This window comes from Carya illinoinensis, chromosome 2, assembly GCF_018687715.1.
Source record: "Carya illinoinensis cultivar Pawnee chromosome 2, C.illinoinensisPawnee_v1, whole genome shotgun sequence".
NCBI lineage: Eukaryota > Viridiplantae > Streptophyta > Magnoliopsida > Fagales > Juglandaceae > Carya > Carya illinoinensis.
The window spans coordinates 3992572-4015827 of record NC_056753.1 but is presented as its reverse complement, the minus strand read 5'-3'; the positions used below and the strand labels follow the sequence as shown (position 1 = coordinate 4015827).

Genomic DNA, 23256 nt, shown 5'->3' with positions numbered 1-23256 from the left:
AATTTTGTAATATTAATTTTGTATTGGGATTTGAAAAAGTAAAGTTATTTATTATATTTTGTATTAGGAATTGAAAAGGTTGTAATGAAAAAGTTTTATTTTTTAGTTATTTATTTTTACATGTATTTTTTAATATTTAAAAAATATAAAAAATTATAATATTATTTAATCATTAAATAAAAAATTTCAAATTTCAAACGTTAACTCGATAAGTTTGAGCGGTGAGCGTAATATTTTTCTTCACAAATATCATGTACAAATTTGTCTAACTTTAGCTGACATTTCTCCTCTTTCAGCTTTCTCTATGCTCCCACAATTACATTCCACCTCACTCTCTCTCTCGCTCTCTCGCTCTCTCTCTCTCTCTGAGATAGGTGTTTCTCAGATAAATTCCAGCTCAAATAAATACCCAACACGCTTTAACTCTAGTTAACGAACATCTCGTCTCTCCCTCTTTCTCTGAACGCAAACCCATTTGTAGCTTTATACTAAAATGACAATGCCAAGCTTGCCAGATCCGCCATTCTGAGCGAAACACATCGTTAAAAACCATCCCAAAATGGGCGTTCTCAGGGAGTCTTTGTGTTTCTGCAAAGGCGTGGGTAAGTCCGAGAGAATGAAAGCCGCCATTTTCTCTAACAAAGCCTCCGCCATGGCCGGAATCTCCGGCGCTGGCACCGGGTTCTTGATCCACCGCAATCTGCTCTTGACCACCCACGCCAATATTCCGTCGGTGGCAGCTGCCGAGAGTCTCGAGGTCCGGCTCCAAAACGGTGTCGCAGCGAGCCTTGTTCCTCACAGGTATTGGGTTTTCGTTTCCGCTTGGTTGCTGAAAAATGTAGTACTTGCCGAGTATATCAGTCAAGTTGTTATCTTTCTTCTTTGGGGAAGTTTTGGTTGAATGATGGGATTTAATGTTTTGGGTTATGGGCATAGTTTGGTAAACTTCTCATCGAGTGAGCAAAGTTGTAGTAGGTGTACTAAATGTGAAGGTGTTCACTTTTGTAGGTCCCTGAATCTAGAGTTTATAGCCCTGTGATTTTTGCACCAATGAAGTATATATGTTAAGAGGTGTTAATTAGTTGCTTATATTCATCTCCTTTTTGAATTGATAATTATGATTCGGGAGTGTGATGCTACTGCTTAGTCACTAGCTTGGTCATTTTTCTTTAGTGTAAAACCAGATTCCATAACGTTCTGCTTATCGGAAGTTAATAAAAAAGTTCAAAGGTAAGTAACTAGTGAAACAAAAATGGAAAAGAAATCGAAATCGATGAAGAAGAAGGAAGAGTAGATATAAATGGCATGTAGGCTTTATAGTGCTGTAAAGGGAAAGAAGATGGATATCTAAATTGGTAGACTACTATGACTGACTTTTGTGGCTACTTTGAGCTATTAAAACACTTCTGCATTGATATGCTAACATTTTAGTTAGTTTTGGATTTGAGGTATATCAGAAAGCCATTTGCAATGTGAACCCTCGGTTCATTATCTCTACATTGTTCAGGAGTCAAATTTTCAAATTTTTCTATGTTACATTTATTATTGTAAATTCAGTAGGTGAATGGTTCTACTGTGGTTTAGAGGTATCTTAGTGCAGAGCCACATTTGATTGCCATAAGCAAACTGTTGCCTTTGTTAGAGTATGTTACATTGACTTGGACATTTGCATAGGTGCGTGTATGTGTCTATTGTTGTGTTAATCGAGTTCCAAGTTCTTCAGTCATTGGAAGTGACTTAGTGTTGGTGAAAGCGCTAGGCACACTTAAGCACAAACGTCGTCTAGAGCCTATGCACAACTGATTGGTAAAGCGCATATTTTTAAAAATGACGTGTAATAAAAAATCCATAAAATACAATGAAGAAGGTTTTAGAAGTAAGATGTTAAATTTTTTCAATCAGCCACTCATCACATACAAAGTAAGATGGCAATTTATTCAGCCTGTTAACTCAGGTATATATTACGTGCCAACATTTCTTTCATGATCATAAACTCATACACCAATACTCACATGCAATAGAATGAATCCATCAAATATCACTATGTATCTTTTACACTCAAGCATGCTTGTGGACTATATAGATGACTTTAAAGGACAATATTCCTATTTTTGATACATTTGGAATGCTTCTGCATATATTATAGGGTAAATCTTGAAGAAAAAATAACATAAAAACACTAACTTTTGCATAAGCATTATCTATGCCACATAAGACCAAATAAATAATCAGAAGGAGTGAAGCTATCCGTTCTATGAAGTAATCTTGAACCAGTAATTTTTTAGCAAACCACTACTAGTTTTAGAGTTTTGATTTAACATTATTTATTACTTTTTTTTTCTTGATAAGTAATGCAATTTTATTAAAATTTCAGAGGGGTGGAAGTAGGGGTGTGAGAAAAAACCGAATTGAAATGGCCGGTTTTGTCTGGTTCACAACCGGTGTGGTTTCTTTCGGTTCATAGCAAAACTGATTGAAAATTGGTTTGATTCTGGTTTTCATGTTTTGAAAACCAATTTTGACCGAATCGAACCGAACCGAAATATATATTTAAATTTTTTTATACTATATATTGTATACTATTTATATATTATACATATTATAAAATTAATATAACATGAAATTTTAATCTTATTATTTATGCTTCCTTGATATAAACTTACTTTTAAACATAAATATTAATATTAAGTTATTAATATGCTATTATTTATCTTATATATTAAGTTACATACTTGCATATATAATATCATTAAGTAAAGGGTACACTTTTGATATATATAAGGGTAAATACATTTTTGATAAGTAAACATTTTTGGTATAATTTTTTCATTTGGGTCAGAAAAACCAACTATTCCTACAAAAAAGTTCAAAACCGAGCACACATGTAAAACCAAACCGAATCAGACTGAATCAGAAAAAACAAAAAGTTCCAGTTTCTTGGATGAACTGGTTTGTATCAGTTTTCAGAATTCCAAAACTGACTTAGACTGGTTAGGTTCCAAAATTTTTTCATTTGGGTTAGAAAAACCAACTAGTCCAACAAAAAAGTTCAAAACCGAGCACACATGTAAAACCAAACCGAATCGAACTGAATCTGAAAAAACCAAAAGTTCCAGTTTCTTGGATGAACCAGTTTGTATCGGTTTACAGAATTCCGAAACCGACTTAGACTGGTTTGGTTCCAAAATATGTTCAAAACTGGACTGAACCAAACCGATTACACCTCTAGGTGGAAGTGCAACCCTAGTGCACATAAAGTATACAGAAGGATACACCCAACTACCACAAAAAGTAGAACAGAAAAAGTTTTACAAATTCTAGAAAGCTAGTGAGATGGGAGCTCGTGGAAGTAAGTGAATTGATGGACAGTGACCTGAATGACTTGAGAGTGTGGAGTGTGGACAATCCAGTAATCTTTCCTTACTTTAAAAAGTTATGACTTTAACCTTTGAAACTTGGTTTTATTCTTTCCTTCTTCCCTTTCTTTTCATTTTTTACTTAGATGATATCTATCTAATTCCGATAATATCTATCAAAATTTTATATTACATGAATTTTTCTAGTTCATAATTTATTTTCCTAGCAGACTACTATTTTTAGACATCATTGAAGCATATGTAAAATTAGAATGATTGACTCAACATAGAGGGTAAGGCATGCCTTGATCATAAATTCCTTAGTGATCAAAGTTGAAGAACACCCCCCATGTGGTCAGATATTATGGGAAACTGGCTAACCATGACATTTTTATATCTTTTGGCAATGCAATAAATTTTCCTCTAATTGGCATGTAGCGTGCTCTGACCCTAAAGGTAGTTTGCGGCTAATGATTTCTCTACTTTGGTTATGAAGTCAATGACAGAAAGGAACTCTAGAATATCAATAGGTCGTGCTTAGAGTTGGAGGTGTATTCAGTTGATCTAAGAATTGAAGGCCTAGTGCTTGATTAGGAGGCCTTTTCTTTTATCTTTGGGGCTGGGCTTCTAAAATTTCTGTCTTATGGTCATTTGATTTTATTTTCAGTAACTCTTATCTTTGTTGACCTTTTTGTCAATGAGTAGCTGTGTAACAATGTTCTGCTGGGAGCAATATCCTAACCCCAGATCCCTTGAGTAAAATTCTATTGTCAAAATAGGATAGAAAAAAAAACCAATACCACTTAGATAACTCGTCCCCAAGGATATAGTTAGTTAATTTGTCTATAAAGAGGGGTGTTTCTATGTGTATATTTGCTTGAGGAAACTAAATACCAGATTTGTTGTCTTAATGATGCAAGCCTGCAAACATTATCGATTCAATTATCATCGTACTTTTATTGAGAATCATGGATAGTTAGTCCCTTCTTGGAGGCTAATGTAAGGAATGAGATTTGGTAATTTTAATCTCTTATATTATTTCTCTTTTGTCTTATTTTGGTGACGTTCATCCTGAATGTGTCATGGATTATGCTAGGCACTGTGTCATTAGGAGTTCTCCATGGCATTTCTCATATTCATTGACTGGTTGCAGGTTTTTTATCACTAGCTCTGTTTTAGATCTTACCATAGTGGGTTTAGATGCCATGGATGGAGATTTAAATGCCCAGGGGCAGCAGCCTCACTACTTGAAAACCTGTTCTAAACCAAATCTTGATCTGGGAAGTGTAGTTTACCTCTTAGGCTACATGGAGAAAAAGGCATTAACAGTTGGTGAAGGGAAGGTGGTGATCGCCACTGACAATCTCATAAAACTTTCTACAGATGGAATAACATGGAGTCCTGGGTCTGCTGGATTTGATGTACATGGCAATCTTGCATTCGTGATATGTGATCCTATGAAACTAGCCACATCTCCAAATACCAAGTCCTCTTCAACTTCATCATCATCATCCTCGTCATCTTGGAAGAAGGATTTTCCTATGCTATTTGGCATTCCTATTCCAATTGTCTGTGATTGGTTACACCAGCATTGGGAAGGCAGCCTCGATGAACTTAACAAACCAAAGTTGCCAATCATGCGATTGATGTCTGCTGGTCAGAAGAGTGAGCATTCTTGTGCTTCATTCACACTGCGTCAAGTTTTTAAGTCAGCAGAAGCTGATGATGATAGAATCCCATCTTTGTCAAATATAATCTCAAAAGCTAGGGATTATCCTGGACCAAGCTGTTCTGCTCGAGCAAACAACATTGAAGGAGAAACCCTGACAAGTGATTTGCATGCAACCCACGTGCAGGGAATTCTGACTCCAGAAATATATGAATCGCCAAAGTTAACTTCATTTCCTATTAGGAAGAAAGGAAGTGCACCGATTCAGCTTTTGGATATTAATTTCCCTCCAAAGGTTACCCAGGCAGGAGTAATGCCTCAGCCAGCCAAACAAGTGCCCCTTTGCTCTGATGGGAATTGGGTCGAGGAACTTCATCCGCGTAGCCCATTGAGAGCAGACCAAAGAAAGGATAAAGGAGTCACCAGTCCTGGTGCTGATGCTGAGATTGCCTCAACAGGTTCTGTAAATGGGGCACAAAGCGAGGTCCAGTCTAATTCATCTCCAATAGAAGTTTCAGAGATGCATAATGGGTATAGCAGTGAGGGAGAGACCATGTACTCTGCAGAAACTGCTGAGAGCCGAAATTATACAGGCCCTAGAGAGGGAAATTTTCAGCAAGTTGGACGGAGCCAGAGTTGTGTAAGTTACAACAGATCGGGAATTGGCCAAAGGAACTCAGGGGCTCGCAGGGCACTGCTAGAAAAGCAGAGGAGCTTCATCCACGGAAGGAAGATGTATTCTCAAGCAGCAACTTCTCAAAGGAGTAACGATTATTTCAGCCCAACTGTATCCTCAATTATGAAGAAGCGAAACAACCTAGAGCAGCCCAGCAGACCTCGGCAAATTGCTGTTCATTCTTCTCCGAGATGGATGTTTTGATTGATTCTTGGTGTGATACCCTAAAAGAAGTCCACAACAAGATTACAGTGTTTTTACAGTGTTTAAATTAATACCCATTTGATCTCTTCCATTTAGGTACATACTGTAACTAATTTGTCATGACTGTGCATACACTGTTTAAGATGTCAATGGTGAATAAAAAATTTCATCCAGGTGACAAATTCAATACTGCATTTTCTTCTTTTTTCTTTCATGGAGATGGAATTTTAGGTTTGGCAGTTCTTGCTAGCAACTTAAATAGCATAACTTATAGTGATGATGATTTGTCTACTCCTTCAAGTCTGTATTTTTCAGTGATTCACAAGAGATGTACAGGCCTGGATGCCTCACATTATCCCTTACTTTAAAAGCAAATCCTCTGTAGGCAAGTTGTGCATGGTACATCAGACGTTCTTACAAAGTAACTGGGAATTGGCATATCGGAGACCTCAGGAAGGTTTTAGATAATAAGAAATATGAATAGAGCAAATGATTGGAATCACGTTATTGGAAATTTGGAATGTATGGTTGCAACTTGCACCTCATCTCCTAGAGCTCTATGCTGAAGCCCAAGCCTTGGTGCCCAAAATTTTCCCAATGCATTAATACCCAATATATTAGCAAGTGCAAGCGTACAGAAGGGGGATTGAATCCGTACTATCGTCGTGGAAGGATTTTGAAAGAAACTTTTTAACTTCCAAACATTCATTAATGCCCAACACAATTATAGCAGCTGTAACTTGTAAGGTCCATCTTTGTAATTGTTAATTTGTTGCACGGGCAAAGTGGGTTAGTTATATCGTGTTATGAATCCCACACCGGAAAGAAGCAACAAAGTCATCGCAAGAAAGCAATTATAAAACGAAGAGCGAGCAGCTCAATCAAATTACGCAGCCGCGCGGTGAGCACAGAGCGAACTATTCTTTCGCCTTTTACTAAAGAATACCGTGTGCTCGCCGCAAATAGCGGCATACGCCAATTTTTTGAAGGAGTTCCTCTATTCGGAGGGGCCTCCGCATAACAGTCTTAAGGTTAATGTCTGTCACGTTTGTGTCGGTTCTCTCTGACATTGGGTCACTCTCTTTCATTGCTGGCCTTTTCGGTGCTTTAACCGAGTTCGTTAGGTTTCCTGAGCCAGCTTTCGATCAGAATGAAAATGTTGTGTAAAGCTTTTATGGAAAACGAAGGCACCTACCACGCATGCGCACTTTGGGACCAGCTGCTGTCTTTTATGGAAAATGAAAATGTTCACAACCATAACCTTTTTTCGAGTGGTGCTTAGTGCAAAAAATAGCTGTTGATTGTGCGCTGTTGTGCACAGAACCTCCTTCCAAACCCTCATCTCCACCAAACACCTCTGGCTTGATTTCCTCATACTCTCGTCAGGTTCGGTTTAATCTTATAAAATTCTCATCTTAAACTTAGAATTCTCTTATAATCATTATAATTTTCTTAAATATTCATATAAAATATAATAAATAATTTAATTTTTTTTGTTATTTTTTCAAATTTTAAAATAATAATAATATTAAAATTTCATTTTAAAAGTTAAATTTTTATCTCACTCCCCAAACCATACGTGTCAGCGGACTCCTCTCCACCAACAGCTCTAAATTTTGGCCGGCTCATAAGCCAGTACACATGATGCTAGCGCCAACGCTTGTGGTAAATTATCAATTATCAATATTTAAAATTATGATTTAATCACTACTCTTTAACATTTTCCCCTCACATGATCCAATTTTGGGATTTATTTATTTTTTCTTCAAAATGAAGAATAGAGTCAACATTGAAATATTAACGTTAATCATTTAATTAGAATGAGTTATTTTATTCTCAAGTTTAAACATGTTTAAAGCGGCACAGTTTATGATAAAAATTTAGCTGAAGAAATTGCAAAGTGATTTCCATTCAATAATATCCTTGGGTTTTTCAGAGAACCCTTGCAAGATAAAAGGCAAGTAGAACATTTTTTTGCCATGATCAATGAAAATATCCCAAACTGTCTCGGGTGAAGCCTCTCGAAGGCCTTTTAGTTTTTACCAACTCACGTCCTTCGAGAAAGAGTCTTGCGATCTTTTTACCATATACTTAAGTTGGTGCCTCGCTCAAATTACTAACAAGACTTGCCAACTTAACATGATGTTATTTATAGAAAGCTCCAAGCTCCGATAGCACCTGACTAACCAATGTGGGATTATATTCTAACAGAGATTAAATATTTTAATCACGACAATACAAACCAATTTCGCAAAGAATCCTTGTTGATTTCTTTTGATAGACGACTGTGAGTTGTCAATTCAAGTAAATCCAATTGGTGTTAAGGAAGACTCAATCAAGTCCTTTATGACGTTCAACGTCCCACCTTGCAGGCCTATTTTAGAGTGGGAAGCGGTATTATGAGCACCCGCCAAAACAGCTTGAAACATGATAAATGGAAGCAGTAATGAAGCTAATATTATTCAAAACCTTCTTGTCCAATGACATCAATAGGATTCAGTTCTGACTCAGGATTCGCATCATACAGATAGAATAGAATAGGAGTGGGACTTAAAACGGAATAATAATTAGATCTCTGCCATCGACAATGTGCTTGGATTGACACTACAGCATTGACTACACTGTCTACAACTAAAAAAATTAATGTTTGGATGCCATGATATTAATAGGATGATACCCGTGCAGATGGCAATGAACTCATCCCAGGAAGGAACAGAGTAACAGCTGCACTTGACTCGAACCAACCTAGCTTATCGATGAGTAACTTGAACAGGTACCCTGCCAAGTAAGAAATGCCAGAGGCCCCGACCCCAAGTGAAACGTAGTACAGTACAGTTCTCAAATACATGTACCACCTGGTTGGCTTTTGGATGTAAGCCTTGGCAATGGCAAGTAGTGTGATGCATACAAGAGAAGCTGCTGCAACTACTGCGAGCTTAAGGTAGCTATTGTCGCTCTTATAAAATGAGAAGCCATAGACCACTGGAGGCACCAAGCCACAAACAAGGAATGAAAGTACTGTAACTGAGGCATGAATTATGAAGTTCTTTTTCTGCCCCAGTACTTGTATGTACCGATCCACTTGTTCCTCTGCTTCATTCAAGGCCACTCTGGATTGATCGTTCTTCAAATCCCTAAGCTGAAGAAAGTTCAAGACCAAGAAGCTTAAAAGTTATATAAACATAAACAAGTTTGATACCACCCCATTTAGTTAATTAATGATGCTATAATAATTAAATCACCACTTTTCTAAAAAAAGTTGATGAGAACAAAAAACTTAGTTATTTCAATTCTATTCAAACCCCCCCCTCCCCCCGGCATCATTTAGCAAAGTGTGGAGTCAAGATTTGAACTCAAAATCTCCATCTAATACCATGTTAAATCACCACTTGTCTAAAAAATTTAAGTTGATGGAAATAAGTAAATTTAATTATTTCAATTATATTCTAACAAAAACTATAAAACATCTAATGACTGAAGGTTTTTTATACGACTTTATTTAAATCATCTCTATGACAATTTACCTCAAATTTTGCAGAAAATCTGAATCTATCAACAACACTTACTGCTTACATGGGGGGACTTCAAATGATGATCTCTAGTATATGATGTTCATATGAGTGTACTGGCTACATGCATGGATGATTTGGTTCTAAGCCTCAATCTTTGTCTGTAAATTGAACAAAATTGATGGACGGGTCTTTTGGTGAAGAATTCTCATTACTCATACATTTCTTGACATTAATGGTTGGAGAAGCAAGACAAAGATGTTCGTGAAACAAGAATAAAGAAATGAGGATTTTGTGTGAAGTGATTCCTCTTTAAGATCTGCAACGGAACTTTTGAAAAAACAAAAAAGTAAGGAAAACTCACATTATGACCAATGATGAAAAGTCCACCAATCAGGTTTGCCAATGCCAAGACTACAATGCTCACTGTGATCAGAAAGTGGTTTAATTATAACCAAATTATGCTAAATAAAACATCAAACCGCCAACAATCTTTGAGAAATAATGAAAAGTTTTAATAGATGATGCAAATTTGCGCACACAGAGATTAAGATATGAAAATGTATATGCAACTATAGGCAATGAAAAATAATACTTCTGCTCTAATTTTGAATAACCATCATGTATTCTGTTCTAACTAAATTTACACAAATATTAAAACACAATGCATCTTTATTAACTTATGTGCTAAAATTTATAAGGTAGGCAATCAAAATGTTGATTAAGCTATTTAGGACCACTGTTCTAATGTTATTATTAAATTACTATTTATCCCAAAGGCAGGGCCATTCAGACCAACCCTTGCAGAAAGTTTCCTTACATGGAACTGGTTAAATCACTGGCTTTTCACCCAAGGGGTGTGGCCCCAAATAATTGTTTTTACCCATGAGGTGTTAAACCTTTGACCTTGAAGGGAGTGATACACCAAGACCAAAGCCTTCACCACTTGGGCCAACCCCTTGGGGTTATTTATCCCAAAATTCTAAGTACAATAAATTTACTTAAATGCTTTTATATTAGTTTTCAAAATAGTTTAATTTAGTTTTGAACTATTGATGATAACAAATCTTCAAAATAAAGATATGAGATGATATGATGGTAACATTGTATGGTAAGATGGGCCTAATTAGCTATGTACCAAAGTTTGGCGTTGGAATAAGCTAATACCAAACAGAAAGTAATTGCAACTATTTCACATACAGAGATGTCACAACAGAGTAAAGGAACAGTAGGGGAAAGAGAGTAAGCATGTACGCGTGGAAGCAGCAGCACTGGCTGCAGATGTCACAACAGATAAGCTTGTGATCGATTCAGTTAAACCACCATAGACCAGACTTTTTACAATTTCCAACTTTATAGCGCCATCTTGTTCCAGAGTACCTGCATAACAATGCATTGAAGACAACATTTGAAATCCAAAGCAAAGCAAGAGGACAAAACACGATGAGATACAGACAACCACAGACTATACTTTCTAGGATTTCCCCTGTTGCAGCAATGGGAGTCTGTGCTTCCAGTGTTGATGATGGTGTTGGATGAACAGTATCCCCCGGTTTTGATTGATAACTGGGCTCTTTATTTCCTGCATCACAATGCATTGAAGACAAGACTTGAAAACTATAGCTAAGCACAAGGACAAAATATGATGATATACAGACGACCACAGACTATACTTTCTAGGATTTCCCCTGTTACAGCAATGGGAGTCTGTGCTTCCAGTGTTGATGATGGTGTTGGATGAACAGTATCCCCCGGTTTTGATTGATAACTGGGCTCTTTATTTCCTGCATCACAATGCATTGAAGACGAGACTTGAAAACTATAGCTAAGCACAAGGACAAAATATGATGATATACAGACAACCACAGACTATACTTTCTAGGATTTCCCCTGTTACAGCAATGGGAGTCTGTGCTTCCAGTGTTGATGATGGTGTTGGATGAACGGTATCCCCCGGTTTTGATTGATAACTGGGCTCTTTATTTCCTGCATCACAATGCATTGAAGACACCATTAGAAAACTATAGCTAAGCATGAGGACAAAACATGATGAGATACAGGCGACCATGGACAAAACTTTCTAAGATCTCCAAGTTTATAGTACCATGTTGTTCAGGAGTCTTTTGTGACTTCGGTGTCAATGGTCGTGGTGGTAGGGGGTGAACAGCATCCTCTGGTTTCGGTTGATCAGTGGGTTCTTTGATTCCTGCATAACAATGCATTGAAGATACAATTTGAAAACTACAGCTAAGCACCAGGACCAAACATTATGAGATAAAGGCCGATTTGTAACAAATTAACTTCGACGTAACAATAAACTAATTAGTTTAAGGATGCTCTAGATTTTCTTGCGGGATCAGTTTATCAAAGGTAGCAACATAAAGCAAGGATTGACTAAATAGTGATATTAAAAAAGAAGCATCCTTGAGCGGGTGCCAATTACAATTTACAATATAATGTTATGTCACTATGAATGTAAAAAAATACATATATACAATGAGATAAATGTTATATCTTATACCAGATTCAGCTCTCTTTTTTTGGGGCGCGGGGGGGGGGGGGGGGGGGGGGGGGGGGGGGGGGGTTATGTTTATCTTAAAGAGATTAATGAAAAAATGGACATACTTTTGCAAAGTCTGCAATGATTTGCATTATACAAAACAAGAGCATAATTCCAAGACAAATCACATTTACATGAACAAAAAATAATATATTAATATAGACCATTAGTTTTTTATGATATGAAACAAACCAAAAATAAACTCACTATTACATAAAAACATTGGTATAATAAATAAAAAAAACTCCCCATTGCATAAATACAATCTTACATACTAATATTAATAAATATGAGTATAATAATATATACAAATAATACAAAAGTCCAAAATATTAATGAACCTTGTATAATGGTATTGATCGGAACATGAGACTTCTGGGGATGCGGTAAAGTTAAGAAAAAATAAAGCTGAAAAAGGGTCATATGGTCTAGGAAATTTTGTGTCTGCAACAGATGTTTTAAAAGTTTAAAAATAAATTGTAGAAGGGACAATTGGGTAATATATAGAGATGATTAGGAAAATAAAAACCGAATGAAAAGTTTTGCCCATTAGTTCAAAAACTTAGAGGAGTTCATAGTAATTACCTGGGACTTGTGTAGGTACCGGCTTTCGAAAGAACCAGTCACCTGTTAAAGTGAGATAAGTTAAAATTACCCACACTACCCACATTACGATAGATCAGCCAACAATTAACAAAAATAAAAATGAACAATAGTAAATAAAATTCCATGGAATACCAAGTGACATATCATTGATTGGTTGAATCGTGACAGAAGAATAGGTTCCAAACCATTTTTTTTTTTTTTTTTGTTTTTATCAGTGAATAGGTTTCAAATATATTGCTAGTTCAAATATATTTACATGATTTTCTTGTTTCCATTATTACGATCTAGATAGGTCTTATCTCTTGTATACCATCTTGTGTACTTGGGCTATGCCTATCCTTATTAATACTACCATTAACTTAACAAAAAATAAGTAGATGGCAGCAATTCTTTTATGACATGCAGGGTAACATTGTAAAGGATTTTTTTGCACCTACTCATTCAAATGGCGTGGCACGTGTCAGTGTCCCATAGTCGATGCATGATTTCTTTTTTTTCTATTTCCAAAATTGACCAACATGTTACTACCGTACAACAGTGCAACATTAATTTGTACGTCTATTTAGTACCTAATGCCGTGGCCCAAGCATTTTCTAATTGCAAAATAAGATGGTGTGCAGTACACACACACACTAGCATCAAGAATCAATGAAGGAACATTGGAAAGGAAGGATAACCACTGAGAAGGGAGACAATAAGATCATTTTCTTTTTATTTTTTGTCGCCTAAACCTTGCTTAGGGATCATGATGCTTTGGCTCAGCTATAAGCTCGTTTCCAACTGACACTTTTTGTTTCATATTAAAGCCTTAATCATGACACTATTAAATTGTGGAACACCGGTGACCAATTTCCGTTTCAACTACATGGTTCAAAATGTTGTCTCCGACTGAATTGACCTAGAAAAGTTGCTAACATGCATGCATTAAGCCACCATGTATGTGTAATGCACTCATGTATTGTTGGCATAGTTACAGAAAAAGCTTGTGCTTTTTAGGATTGAAAGCTCCCTCAAACTTAAGTCTCATGAAGGCTTTGATTAACATAATTTCGTCAACATCATATCACCCTCGTGAGTCACACGAGTAATTACTAACATTGCTTCAGTTTCACTATAATCAGAGTCATCAAAATAATGCAATGAAGAATGTAATACAAATATCGCGAAGAGTTGTATTAGGAATTTCGTACTAAGACACTATTTTTATTCTATCTAAGCAGTCAATAATGAGACGAACGAAGAAGAATTTTTACAAACACGTAGTGGTTGCGCTCTCTTGGAGTTCCTCTCTTACCCAAAAAGAGAACTCTTGCTTTCCTCTTACTTCGACTTCACTTTTACACAAATCAACCGTCAAACGTCATCCACATTTCACGCTTCCATCAGAAATGCAAGCAAGTATTTTCCATTATACTATCAGAATGTAAAACGTACCTAGAGGTTTTAGAAATGCGAAGCAGGATGGGCACCTCAGTTGTTCCTCCTCTAATCTACTGCGTATAAGAACCTTGTCGATGCAAGCCTGACAGTTGGGGCAGTAGAAATCAGATGTAGCTGGCTTCTTGTATACCGTTTCAAGATACAACTCTCTGATCTCTTTCTGCTCCTCAATCTCCTCTCTGATATCAATGCGAACCCTCCCTTCTTGTTCAATTGCTCCAATATCGATAGAAGTCTCAGCTGCAAGTTGCTCCTGAATTGATGAGTTCTTATTGGATGGTGGAGGATCAGTCGACTTGAATAGTTCGTCAATAGCTTCAACGCCGAAACTTTCTGTTGCGATATCCACCATAACAGTTCCGGAAGTAGTAGATTTATTCTTGGAATCATACAAATTAACCTCTCCACTTGTTAATGCGAAAGATTCATACGAGAATTCACCTGTAAACCACACAGCAAATAACTACTATGTTTGAACAACTTCATGTGCAAATTATGGGCAGAATGTCTGTGCCTTTACCATATATATATATATAAAAGTTTTATTACGTATACATAAAATTATATATTAATCTATATATTAATATTAATTTTTTTATATTTAAAATTTAAATTAATATTATTTTTAATAAAATTTATTTTTTAACCAATCACATTAGATTGATACATATATTAATACATAATTATACTTATAACTAAATTTATCATATATATATAATATATAAAAAAATGCTAATATGCACCACCTATATATATAATTAGTTTAGTTATAAAGAGATTATATAAAAGTAAACTTATAAATTGATATAACTTAATACAATCGTCATATTATAAAAAATAGATTTAACAAATCACATAAAATCATATTATTTATGAGTTTATTTTTATATATTCTCTTATATACATAGCACTTCTCATATATATATACACACACACACATATATATATATATATATATATTTAAAAACAAAGAAAGAAAATCCACTCCCACCTAATTGTATTAGCGTCCCATTTATTGTGGAGCCCATCACAATTTAAAAAAGACAAAAAAAGAAAAACATCAGTAACTATTTATTATTATTAACGCCAAAGATTTATGCATAAATTAGGCTTGTAAATAGATTTTTGTCCTACATCCATCACCCTATTTTCTCCTCAAAAATATAAAACTCTTACTAAAGTTCACCAAATATTTAAACTAATTTTAAAAAATCAGTTAATTTAAAAAACTGAAATTATTTTTCTACAATTAAAAAAAATATTTGTAATAATAAAATTAATTCAAAATAGTTCAATTTTATTTTTTTAATTTTCTGTTTGAAAGTAAGTATTAATTTTTTATTTTAAAGAATCAATTTTTTATGTTTTTTACTTTTTAAAATATTTTAATAAGTTATTTGTTCCTTTTTTTTTTATTTTTTAGTATTTTTTTCATTTATAATTTATTTTATCTAGTATTTTTATATCAATTTTTTAATGGACGGGTGGATTATAGTTTTTTTTTTTTTTTTTTTTTTTATAGTTATAGGGATATTGGTTATCAAAATTAATAGCTTTGGGAGATAATCCCAAATTAAGTAATGAGAAGTAAGTTGTATATTATTCAGTTATTTCTGGTAATGAAGTTCAGATTTGGGGAGGAGAGAGAGAGAGAGAGAGAGAGAGAAGCCAGCTGTACAAGGAAAACACTACTTGGCCACCCAAACGTGACCGTTCCATTTGACTGTTTATAAAAATAAATAAATAAATACTTAATAATTAAAAAAATGATTTTTAATGTATTAATGTATTTTTTATTTTTTTAAAATATTTAAATATATTTAAAAAATATGAAAAAAAAATAAAAATATCAAAATATGCTAGCAATAAGAAAGAGCAGTGCTACTCTCGCTACTCTCACGAGACAGTAGCATCGCTCGTATTAAATATTTCTAAAATGAGAACTTGAGTTAGTATATAATGAGAAGTAAGTTGTATATTATTCAGTTATCTCTGGTAATCAAGTTCAGATTTGGGAAGAAAAAAAAAAAAAATGCGAGTTGTATAAAATATTTTTAAGATGAAAACTGTTACAGATATAAAGATTATACAAAATAAATTCATAAACTGTTATAATTTCATGAAATCAATTAGATCTACTTAGTGACCGAACCACATGCATCATGGCCCCCCCAAAATTTTTTTGAAAAATCAAAATATATCTTAATTTTTATTCATAATTGTATAAATATAGAAAATGACCCCCCAAAAAAATTTATAATCTCTATATATTTTATAAAATGTTAATATACTTAGAAATGTCTTTTCAATTTTTTTTATAGTTTCAAAATTTTGTATAATTCTTATATATTATTTATTTTCAAGAGTGTGGTTTCACCAAAATTAAATCAAAATTAAGATCAAGAGAAATAATAAACTTACTAATATAGATCCTAAAGTTTTTCGTTATACAATATTAGACTTCTTAATTTAGAATCTAAAGTAAAAATATAAGAAAAATCATTTAAAATTGATGATATATATGGAAAATAGCTAAGAGATTTTATCCTCTAGGCTTCATTGAGTAAGAAAAATCTTATTTAATGTCTCTATTATAATATTATATGCTTAATGTGACATGAAAATATCTAAATTTTACATAAAACTTAATAAACTAGCTTACATATATACTATAGTGAAAAATGATATTCTAAACAATCACTTGATAGTTTATATGAAGTAAATAAATTCTAAATATTTCATTATAAAAATAATAATAGATGAAAATTATTTCATAAAATATTATTATCAAAAATCTAAAACATATATTAAGATATTTTATTTTTATATGTATATTACAAATTATCGAAATTTAATTATATATATATTTATATTTTTATAATTTTTAAATTTTAATATATCGCACGTTAGAAAATTTGACACCCCTCAAAAAAATTTTTGTTGAGCCACTGGAACTACTTTATAATAAGTTGTATAAAGGAGAAGTAAGTTGAATAAAATATAAGAAATACTATAAACATAAAAGGATTAATAAAAGGATTCATAAAGGAGTCTCACACTGTCACACACTGATATGACACTACTAATATGTCATGTCTTTTTATCCCTCTCTCTCCCTTCTCCCATACGCCTTCTCCTTCATCTTTCTTTCTTTTCTTTTCTTTTTTCCCCTTTCTTTCTCCTCTCCCCTGTACCGCCACCCCAGACCCGACCCGGCAAAGGACGCCAATGGTGATGGTATTGATCGCCAACGGGAGCTCGAGTGCAACTACCGTGGGAGGGGGGGGTGCATCGTGCATGGATTTTATGGTTGAAGGCCACCGTTGCCTGCCGTGTGCCACAATGCTCAGGGGCATTGCTCCGGGAACAGAAAACGCTAACGGTCCATGTGGTGGCCGCTAGCACCCTCGCTGGGCCTCGGCACAACTGGGCCAAGGAGTTAATAGCCACTGTTGTGTCCACACAGTTAGGTCCCCGCCGTGGCCAAGCGATCGAGGACAATTTATGGAGAAACAAACGATATCAACGGACCACAAAGTGGCTGCCGGCACCCCTCTCCTATCGCACCATAGTTGGGCAAGACTTCTATCCGATGTGCAAGGAGAGTGCACATGAGAGAGCTCCATTCATGGCCCCCGCAGGAGGGAGCCATCATGGCTACGGTCCCAAACCACCACCAGGTCACTGGTGGTCAGTGTGGTGGCCGATGGAGGGGAAAACACAAAAAGATAGATAATAATAATAATAATAATAATAAAACAACGTCGCATCCTATTAATTTGCCACGTCAATTTTTAAGATGAAAACTGGAGACACAGACATCACACAAAATAAGTTGTATAAAAAAAAGAGAGAGAGGATAATGGACGCCGCCATATGCAGCACTCAAGCTTCCATCTTGAAAGCCTGTGTCTGCTACAGACAGTATGCATTGCAGCACCTCCTAGAAAAAACCTCAAAAACAGCCTTCGCTTTTTTCGTTAGTTTTCATGATGTTCGTATCGTTATGAAACTCAAATTAACATTTCGGTTTGGCATATAAAAATTTTTATTTAAAATTTAAAATTTTTATTTTATTATTATAATTTTTTTAAATTTTTATATAAAATATAATAAATAATTTAACTTTTCCTTAATTTTTTTAAATTTTAAAATATTATTTTATTTTAAAATACGAAATTCACATTTCAAAAATTCAATATTCCCAAACCCAAACTAAGACAGAGGTTTGTTTTTGTTTTGTTTTAATTCCCTTACCTTCTTCAACAAGCTGAGAGAAGTCAGCTCCAGGACTGTACTCTGGGAAGGAGGATAAAGCTGCAGTAGTACTGCCATTAATGGTAACTGTGGTGGTCGAGCCATTGTTAAGCTGCCGAGGTTGCCTTCGTTGCAAATCAAACTCTCCGCCGCCGCCTTCCGCTGCCTCTTCCTCCAACTCTCTCCTCTGTTCTAATTCTGCCTCCATTTTGCGTGAGCCGGAGGCCTCCCTTCTCCGTGATTAATGCCGCCTTCTTAAGACTTCTGGTAGCGTCCCACACTACTTGTTTTTTTATAAACTCTTCAAGTCAATGGTCCATCTTATAAAAATAGAAAATAAGAAAAACCTGACAATTTGAATGCAGGGCCTTGATCGTAACTAGAGATCAAGTGCCGGATTTTCCATCCCAAAAGATCATTTATGTTGGGAGTCGGGACACGTGATCTTTATTTTTTTATTTTTTTATTTTTCTTTGATTTTGGGACACGTGATATCTGTTGGGTTGGTTGTTGAATTTTGATGGTGAGATTTTGGTGCTGTTAATTCCATAATTAATCAAACACAGCACCAATAAATATGTCTGCTGAGAAATCAGCAGAGACGACCAATAGGCGCACCTAAACAACATCGACCGACCACAGCTAGCTACATTACACGAACCATAATCATGACATTAATGCAAGCAGCCAACATTAATACAAGCAGTTGGTGGGATCTGACTGACTATTATTTCTTTAAAAAAAAATTCATACATACTATTATTTTATTTTTTTTATTAAATAAAATGTAACATATTTATCAATTAACTTTTTAATTCAAATAGTTTCCAATTTGAAGAGATATAAATGAAGACAGCAAGACCAATAGCATTAATTCACACAACAACCACATTTACACAGCATGCATAAATATAGCAGCCAGCATTTATTATCAACTCTCAACCAAACTCATACGTATTGGGGTTTTTTTTTTTTTTTTCATCTTTTAAGTTTTTTTAATAATTTAAAGAGAGAAGCATAATATATAAATTTTACTGTATTTAATGTCGTGTTAAGTAACATTTTAAATAATATTTAAGAAAAATATTTAAATTATAAAATAACTTAATTTGATATGATATATAATATTATAAATTTATATTTATTGTAAAATATAATCTAATAAATTATTACTTAAAATTATTTTAATTTATAAATTTATTTTTATATAATTCTTTTATATCTATACCTCACTTGTCAATATATAATGTAGCATAATAGGAAAGAATTGTCGTTTGAATAAACAAATAAAAGCTAGGCTACATTTGCCGGAGAGTACTCCGGAACAGCCTGCACAATTAAAGTAAGGGCTTTGTTAGATACAGTCGGTAAATACAATCGGTATGCAGTTGACTGTAAAAAATGAATAAATAAAAATTATAAAAAAATTATTTTATAGTCAGGGGAACCTACATGAATAAAAAAAAGTTAAAAAAATAATTTTTTTTTTTATGTAAGTCTCGTATTAATTTACTTTTTTCTTCACGACTGCACGCCGACTGTATTTACCGACTGCAAAAAATATTTCTCTTAAAATAAGTATACGGTTGTTGTTCCCAATGATTTAAATATAAAATAAAATAATATTTTATTTTATTTTTTGCTGAAATAGTTAAGGTGTGATTGCGCATGCATCATTACAGACGACGTACCAATATTAATCATAATATTTTAAGACATATATTTGCACGATGTGCATGATTAATTATTGATTAGTCCTTAATTAAAAATAATGTCGTTTTCCGACATACATACGTGTGAGGTACGTGACAAGGTTTTTTATTGGTTGAAAGATACTTGACAAGCTATTTAATGCAAACTCATTGATTAAAAACCATTCCTTTTCGAATGAGACGATTTTCCAAGGTAGGAGAAACTACTCAAGTTGGAAAAGTAGCTGTAGAATGAAGAGTTGGAACCCACGTTTTGCTTTATGAAACTATCTACAACATTATTCTGGTTGAGAATTGATTTTATATATAACTTTAATTTTGGCAGATAAAGAACAAAAATATCTATACCAATTCTTTTTTTTTTTTTTTTTGTTTCCTCAACAAATAAGACATTTATAGATAAACTAACAGATATAAGATATAAGTTTAATATGATAGAAGTTCTCTACATTCTTCTAAAAACCAACACACATTATAATATAAAAGTAAAAGAACAAGTAAAGTGATCGGAGTTAAAAAATTGGCTCCTACCCAATTCCAACAAGGGGAGACTGTTTGGTGATGATTTTTAAATAATTTGATGAATAAATTACAAAACTGCAGCTAGAAGCTGTAGTACAAAAGGGTGTGTTCTAACGTGTTAGTCTGGATTGACTGTAAAAAACTGTCACATCCACTTTCACTCGATCTTTAATTAGGGATAGTAGAAACATAGTGTAGCAACCGAAAATTATGACGAATCATTAACAATGGGGTATTACTGGCAATGGCAGCACGTGCAGGCCATGCGCCACATCTGAAGTAAAGAGAGCAGTCAGATCTGGAAGATTTGATGCTATAGATCCTGAAACTGCCGCACCTGGTGGTAGAGACCTTTCCGAGACGTGGCGACACGTGAGGATCATGCGCAGCATAAGCTATGCATGAGGCAAACGTGCTGCATGGATAGGTGAATTTCTTCCGCCAGATAGACGATCAGCACCTGGAGAAGTTGAAGAAAGGGCGCATGTTTGCCCTAGGTCGCCGGAAAGCAACAGATCAACAAAGTTGAATGGTGCTAACGGAAATAAACTAAAAATACAAAAAATAAAAAATATAGATAAATAGAAATCAAGGACGTGGTCGACGAGAAAGGAAGGTGGGTGGAGCCAAAGTATCAACTACCCTCCCCCCGGTGAATGTAAAATCTTTCTTGGTGAGGCGATGAGGACGTTGGAGAGAAACTGGCACAGAGAGAGAGAGAGAGAGAGAGAGAGAGAGAGAGAGAGGGAGAATTGTTATTTATTATCTTATCTATACTAATTCCTAATACTCTTTTAATTTCTTTTCAAATTATTATTCGAATTTTTAGATATAAAATTATGAGAGGTAGACACATTAAATAAGCATTGTAACATTAAATTATTGTTTTTATTTCTCAAATCTTTCAACTATCTTAGGTGGAGTCTGGATAGTGAGTTAAAATAAAAATTAAATAAAATATTATTATAATAATATTTCTTAATATTATTATTATTATAAAATTTAAAAATATTGAATTATTTATTATATTTTGTGTAAAAATTTAAAACAATTATGATAATGAAATGAAACTCTTATTGTATTTAAACAGGTCCTTCATATATAATATAACGATCATGTTTAAGCCAGTTCCACTATTTTGGCGGCCACCTCCGCTTCGACATTTTAAAGAGAGAAGTTGTTTTATTTTTATTTACTAGACAAATTAACATGTAATATTTCAAGCTTTTTATTTTTAAAAAATAAAATTTATAAATTTACTAAAAATATATCTCATCAAAATTAGCACGAGATATCATTATTTCTGGATAATGTCTGCGGGATGTTTTGGAATGAGACAATTTTTAAGGGAGAGATGAAGTGTTTTTGACTATTGAAAAGTAGATAGAGCTGCGAGTTGTAGATTTGTGCTGCACCTTTCGGCCTGCTCGTGGCATTTGAGTACTTTTGGGGATCGCCTCTCATATATCAAGCCCTCCTTTTGTTTTGGGGGGACCTCAGTCTTTATCAGATGGTTTCAGTAGTTTCTACATTTGGAATATGGATTGTAGTTTCCCACTAATTCATCCAAATACCACAAATATTCTTCCATGTTCTAAGATTTGTTGCAAAGTAAAACGTTGCGGAATACAGATTCTTTTCAACTATCAATTTGAATAAATAAAACGCGTTGTATGAGTCATGTAACATTTAATACTGCTGATTTGGGAATTCATGATAATGTGGATCTATATACATAGGAAAATGACGAAGTGTACTTATCATTTGTACTGATGAAACCTCTTTTTTTTTTTCTTTTTTTTGGATTTGTGTTTATTTACTTTTTAGTATTTTGTTTGTTTATTTTTTTGTATTTGAAAAAATAAATACATAAGAGAAGTAACGCAAATCTAATATTATTAGTTCTTAGATTCTTATATCTTGGCCGCCCAAAGAGCATATGATATTGTAGTAGTTTTTCTCTCCAAAGTCTCTTTTTCTCTCTACCCAGTGCCATTGGCATCTCTCTCTTACCCAGCTTCGTCTAGAGGAGGGATGGCCCTCACCCTTCTGTTTGGCCAATACCGTAGGTGTCTATAGTGGTGTTTTTCATTTTTTTTTCGATGTCTTTTGTCCATAACACTAAGAACCGTGGATCTACTACTTTTTGGCCTCCTACGACCACAGCTCGCCACACCAACAAATTCCCTAGCTACCAATCTATTGAAAGGTCGAAGAAAACTTCTTAAAAGAATGGCGCATAGGGTCGGCGCGTGAACCCCACGCGCCACCACAAACAATGTTGGTCCTTTGTTAGTGTATCGATGCTTTTTCCAGTTGTTACGTTTTTATACTCTTGTTTTTCTTAACTGGTGATAAAGACAAAATAGTCATGGAAGACTCATATAACCAATCCAAACAAACAACCTGCAACACACTATATTTCGTTGTGACTTTTAGTCGTAGGCTAACAATTTGTTTATCATACTATTCCAAAACCGCTTCAAACAACTTCCCTTAAATGAGTTAGAGTTAATTTTTGACTCTAGATCATTCTTTTTTTTATTCTTCCACTGGTGTTACATTTATTTGTTTTGGGATGATTGTTGTGGACTCACACCTATTGAATCTTGCATCATGTTATTTGTAGTTTATCTATGAATCTACTTAATTAGAAGAAAAAAATATATTATTGGTACTTAGGACATAATCCCTCACACGTGATTCCTTGATATTTTGGTTACTATAATTAGTAATTAAATTGAA

The 23256-nt window shown here is 34.2% G+C and overlaps 2 protein-coding genes and 1 non-coding gene across 7 annotated transcripts; 2 read left to right on the top strand and 1 right to left on the bottom strand.

Annotated features, from left to right (window-relative positions):
• Positions 1-277: 277 nt before the first annotated feature.
• Positions 278-6078, top strand: LOC122297685. Its single transcript, XM_043107828.1, has 2 exons — positions 278-801; positions 4510-6078. The coding sequence occupies exons 1-2, from the start codon at positions 560-562 to the stop codon at positions 5903-5905; spliced, it is 1638 nt and encodes a 545-aa protein (XP_042963762.1). The 5' UTR covers positions 278-559; the 3' UTR covers positions 5906-6078.
• Positions 6079-6797: 719 nt separating this feature from the next.
• On the top strand, positions 6798-6916 carry LOC122302074. The gene has a single exon (XR_006240321.1). It is a non-coding gene; the product is annotated as a U5 spliceosomal RNA (small nuclear RNA).
• Positions 6917-8340: 1424 nt separating this feature from the next.
• On the bottom strand, positions 8341-18657 carry LOC122297659 (membrane protein of ER body 2-like). 5 transcript variants are annotated; one of them, XM_043107807.1, is made up of 10 exons: positions 18278-18657; positions 14015-14461; positions 12560-12601; positions 11519-11620; positions 11290-11400; positions 11103-11198; positions 10886-10996; positions 10669-10794; positions 9779-9840; positions 8341-9044 (listed from the first exon to the last, which is right to left on the bottom strand). In XM_043107807.1, the coding sequence occupies exons 1-10, from the start codon at positions 18483-18485 to the stop codon at positions 8568-8570; spliced, it is 1782 nt and encodes a 593-aa protein (XP_042963741.1). In that variant the 5' UTR covers positions 18486-18657; the 3' UTR covers positions 8341-8567. The 5 variants fall into 5 exon arrangements, with proteins under 5 accessions (XP_042963741.1, XP_042963736.1, XP_042963728.1 ...); XM_043107802.1 differs by having other exon boundaries at positions 11088-11198; positions 11305-11400; positions 18278-18656; XM_043107794.1 differs by having other exon boundaries at positions 11088-11198; positions 18278-18655.
• Between the last annotated feature and the right edge of the window lie 4599 nt (positions 18658-23256).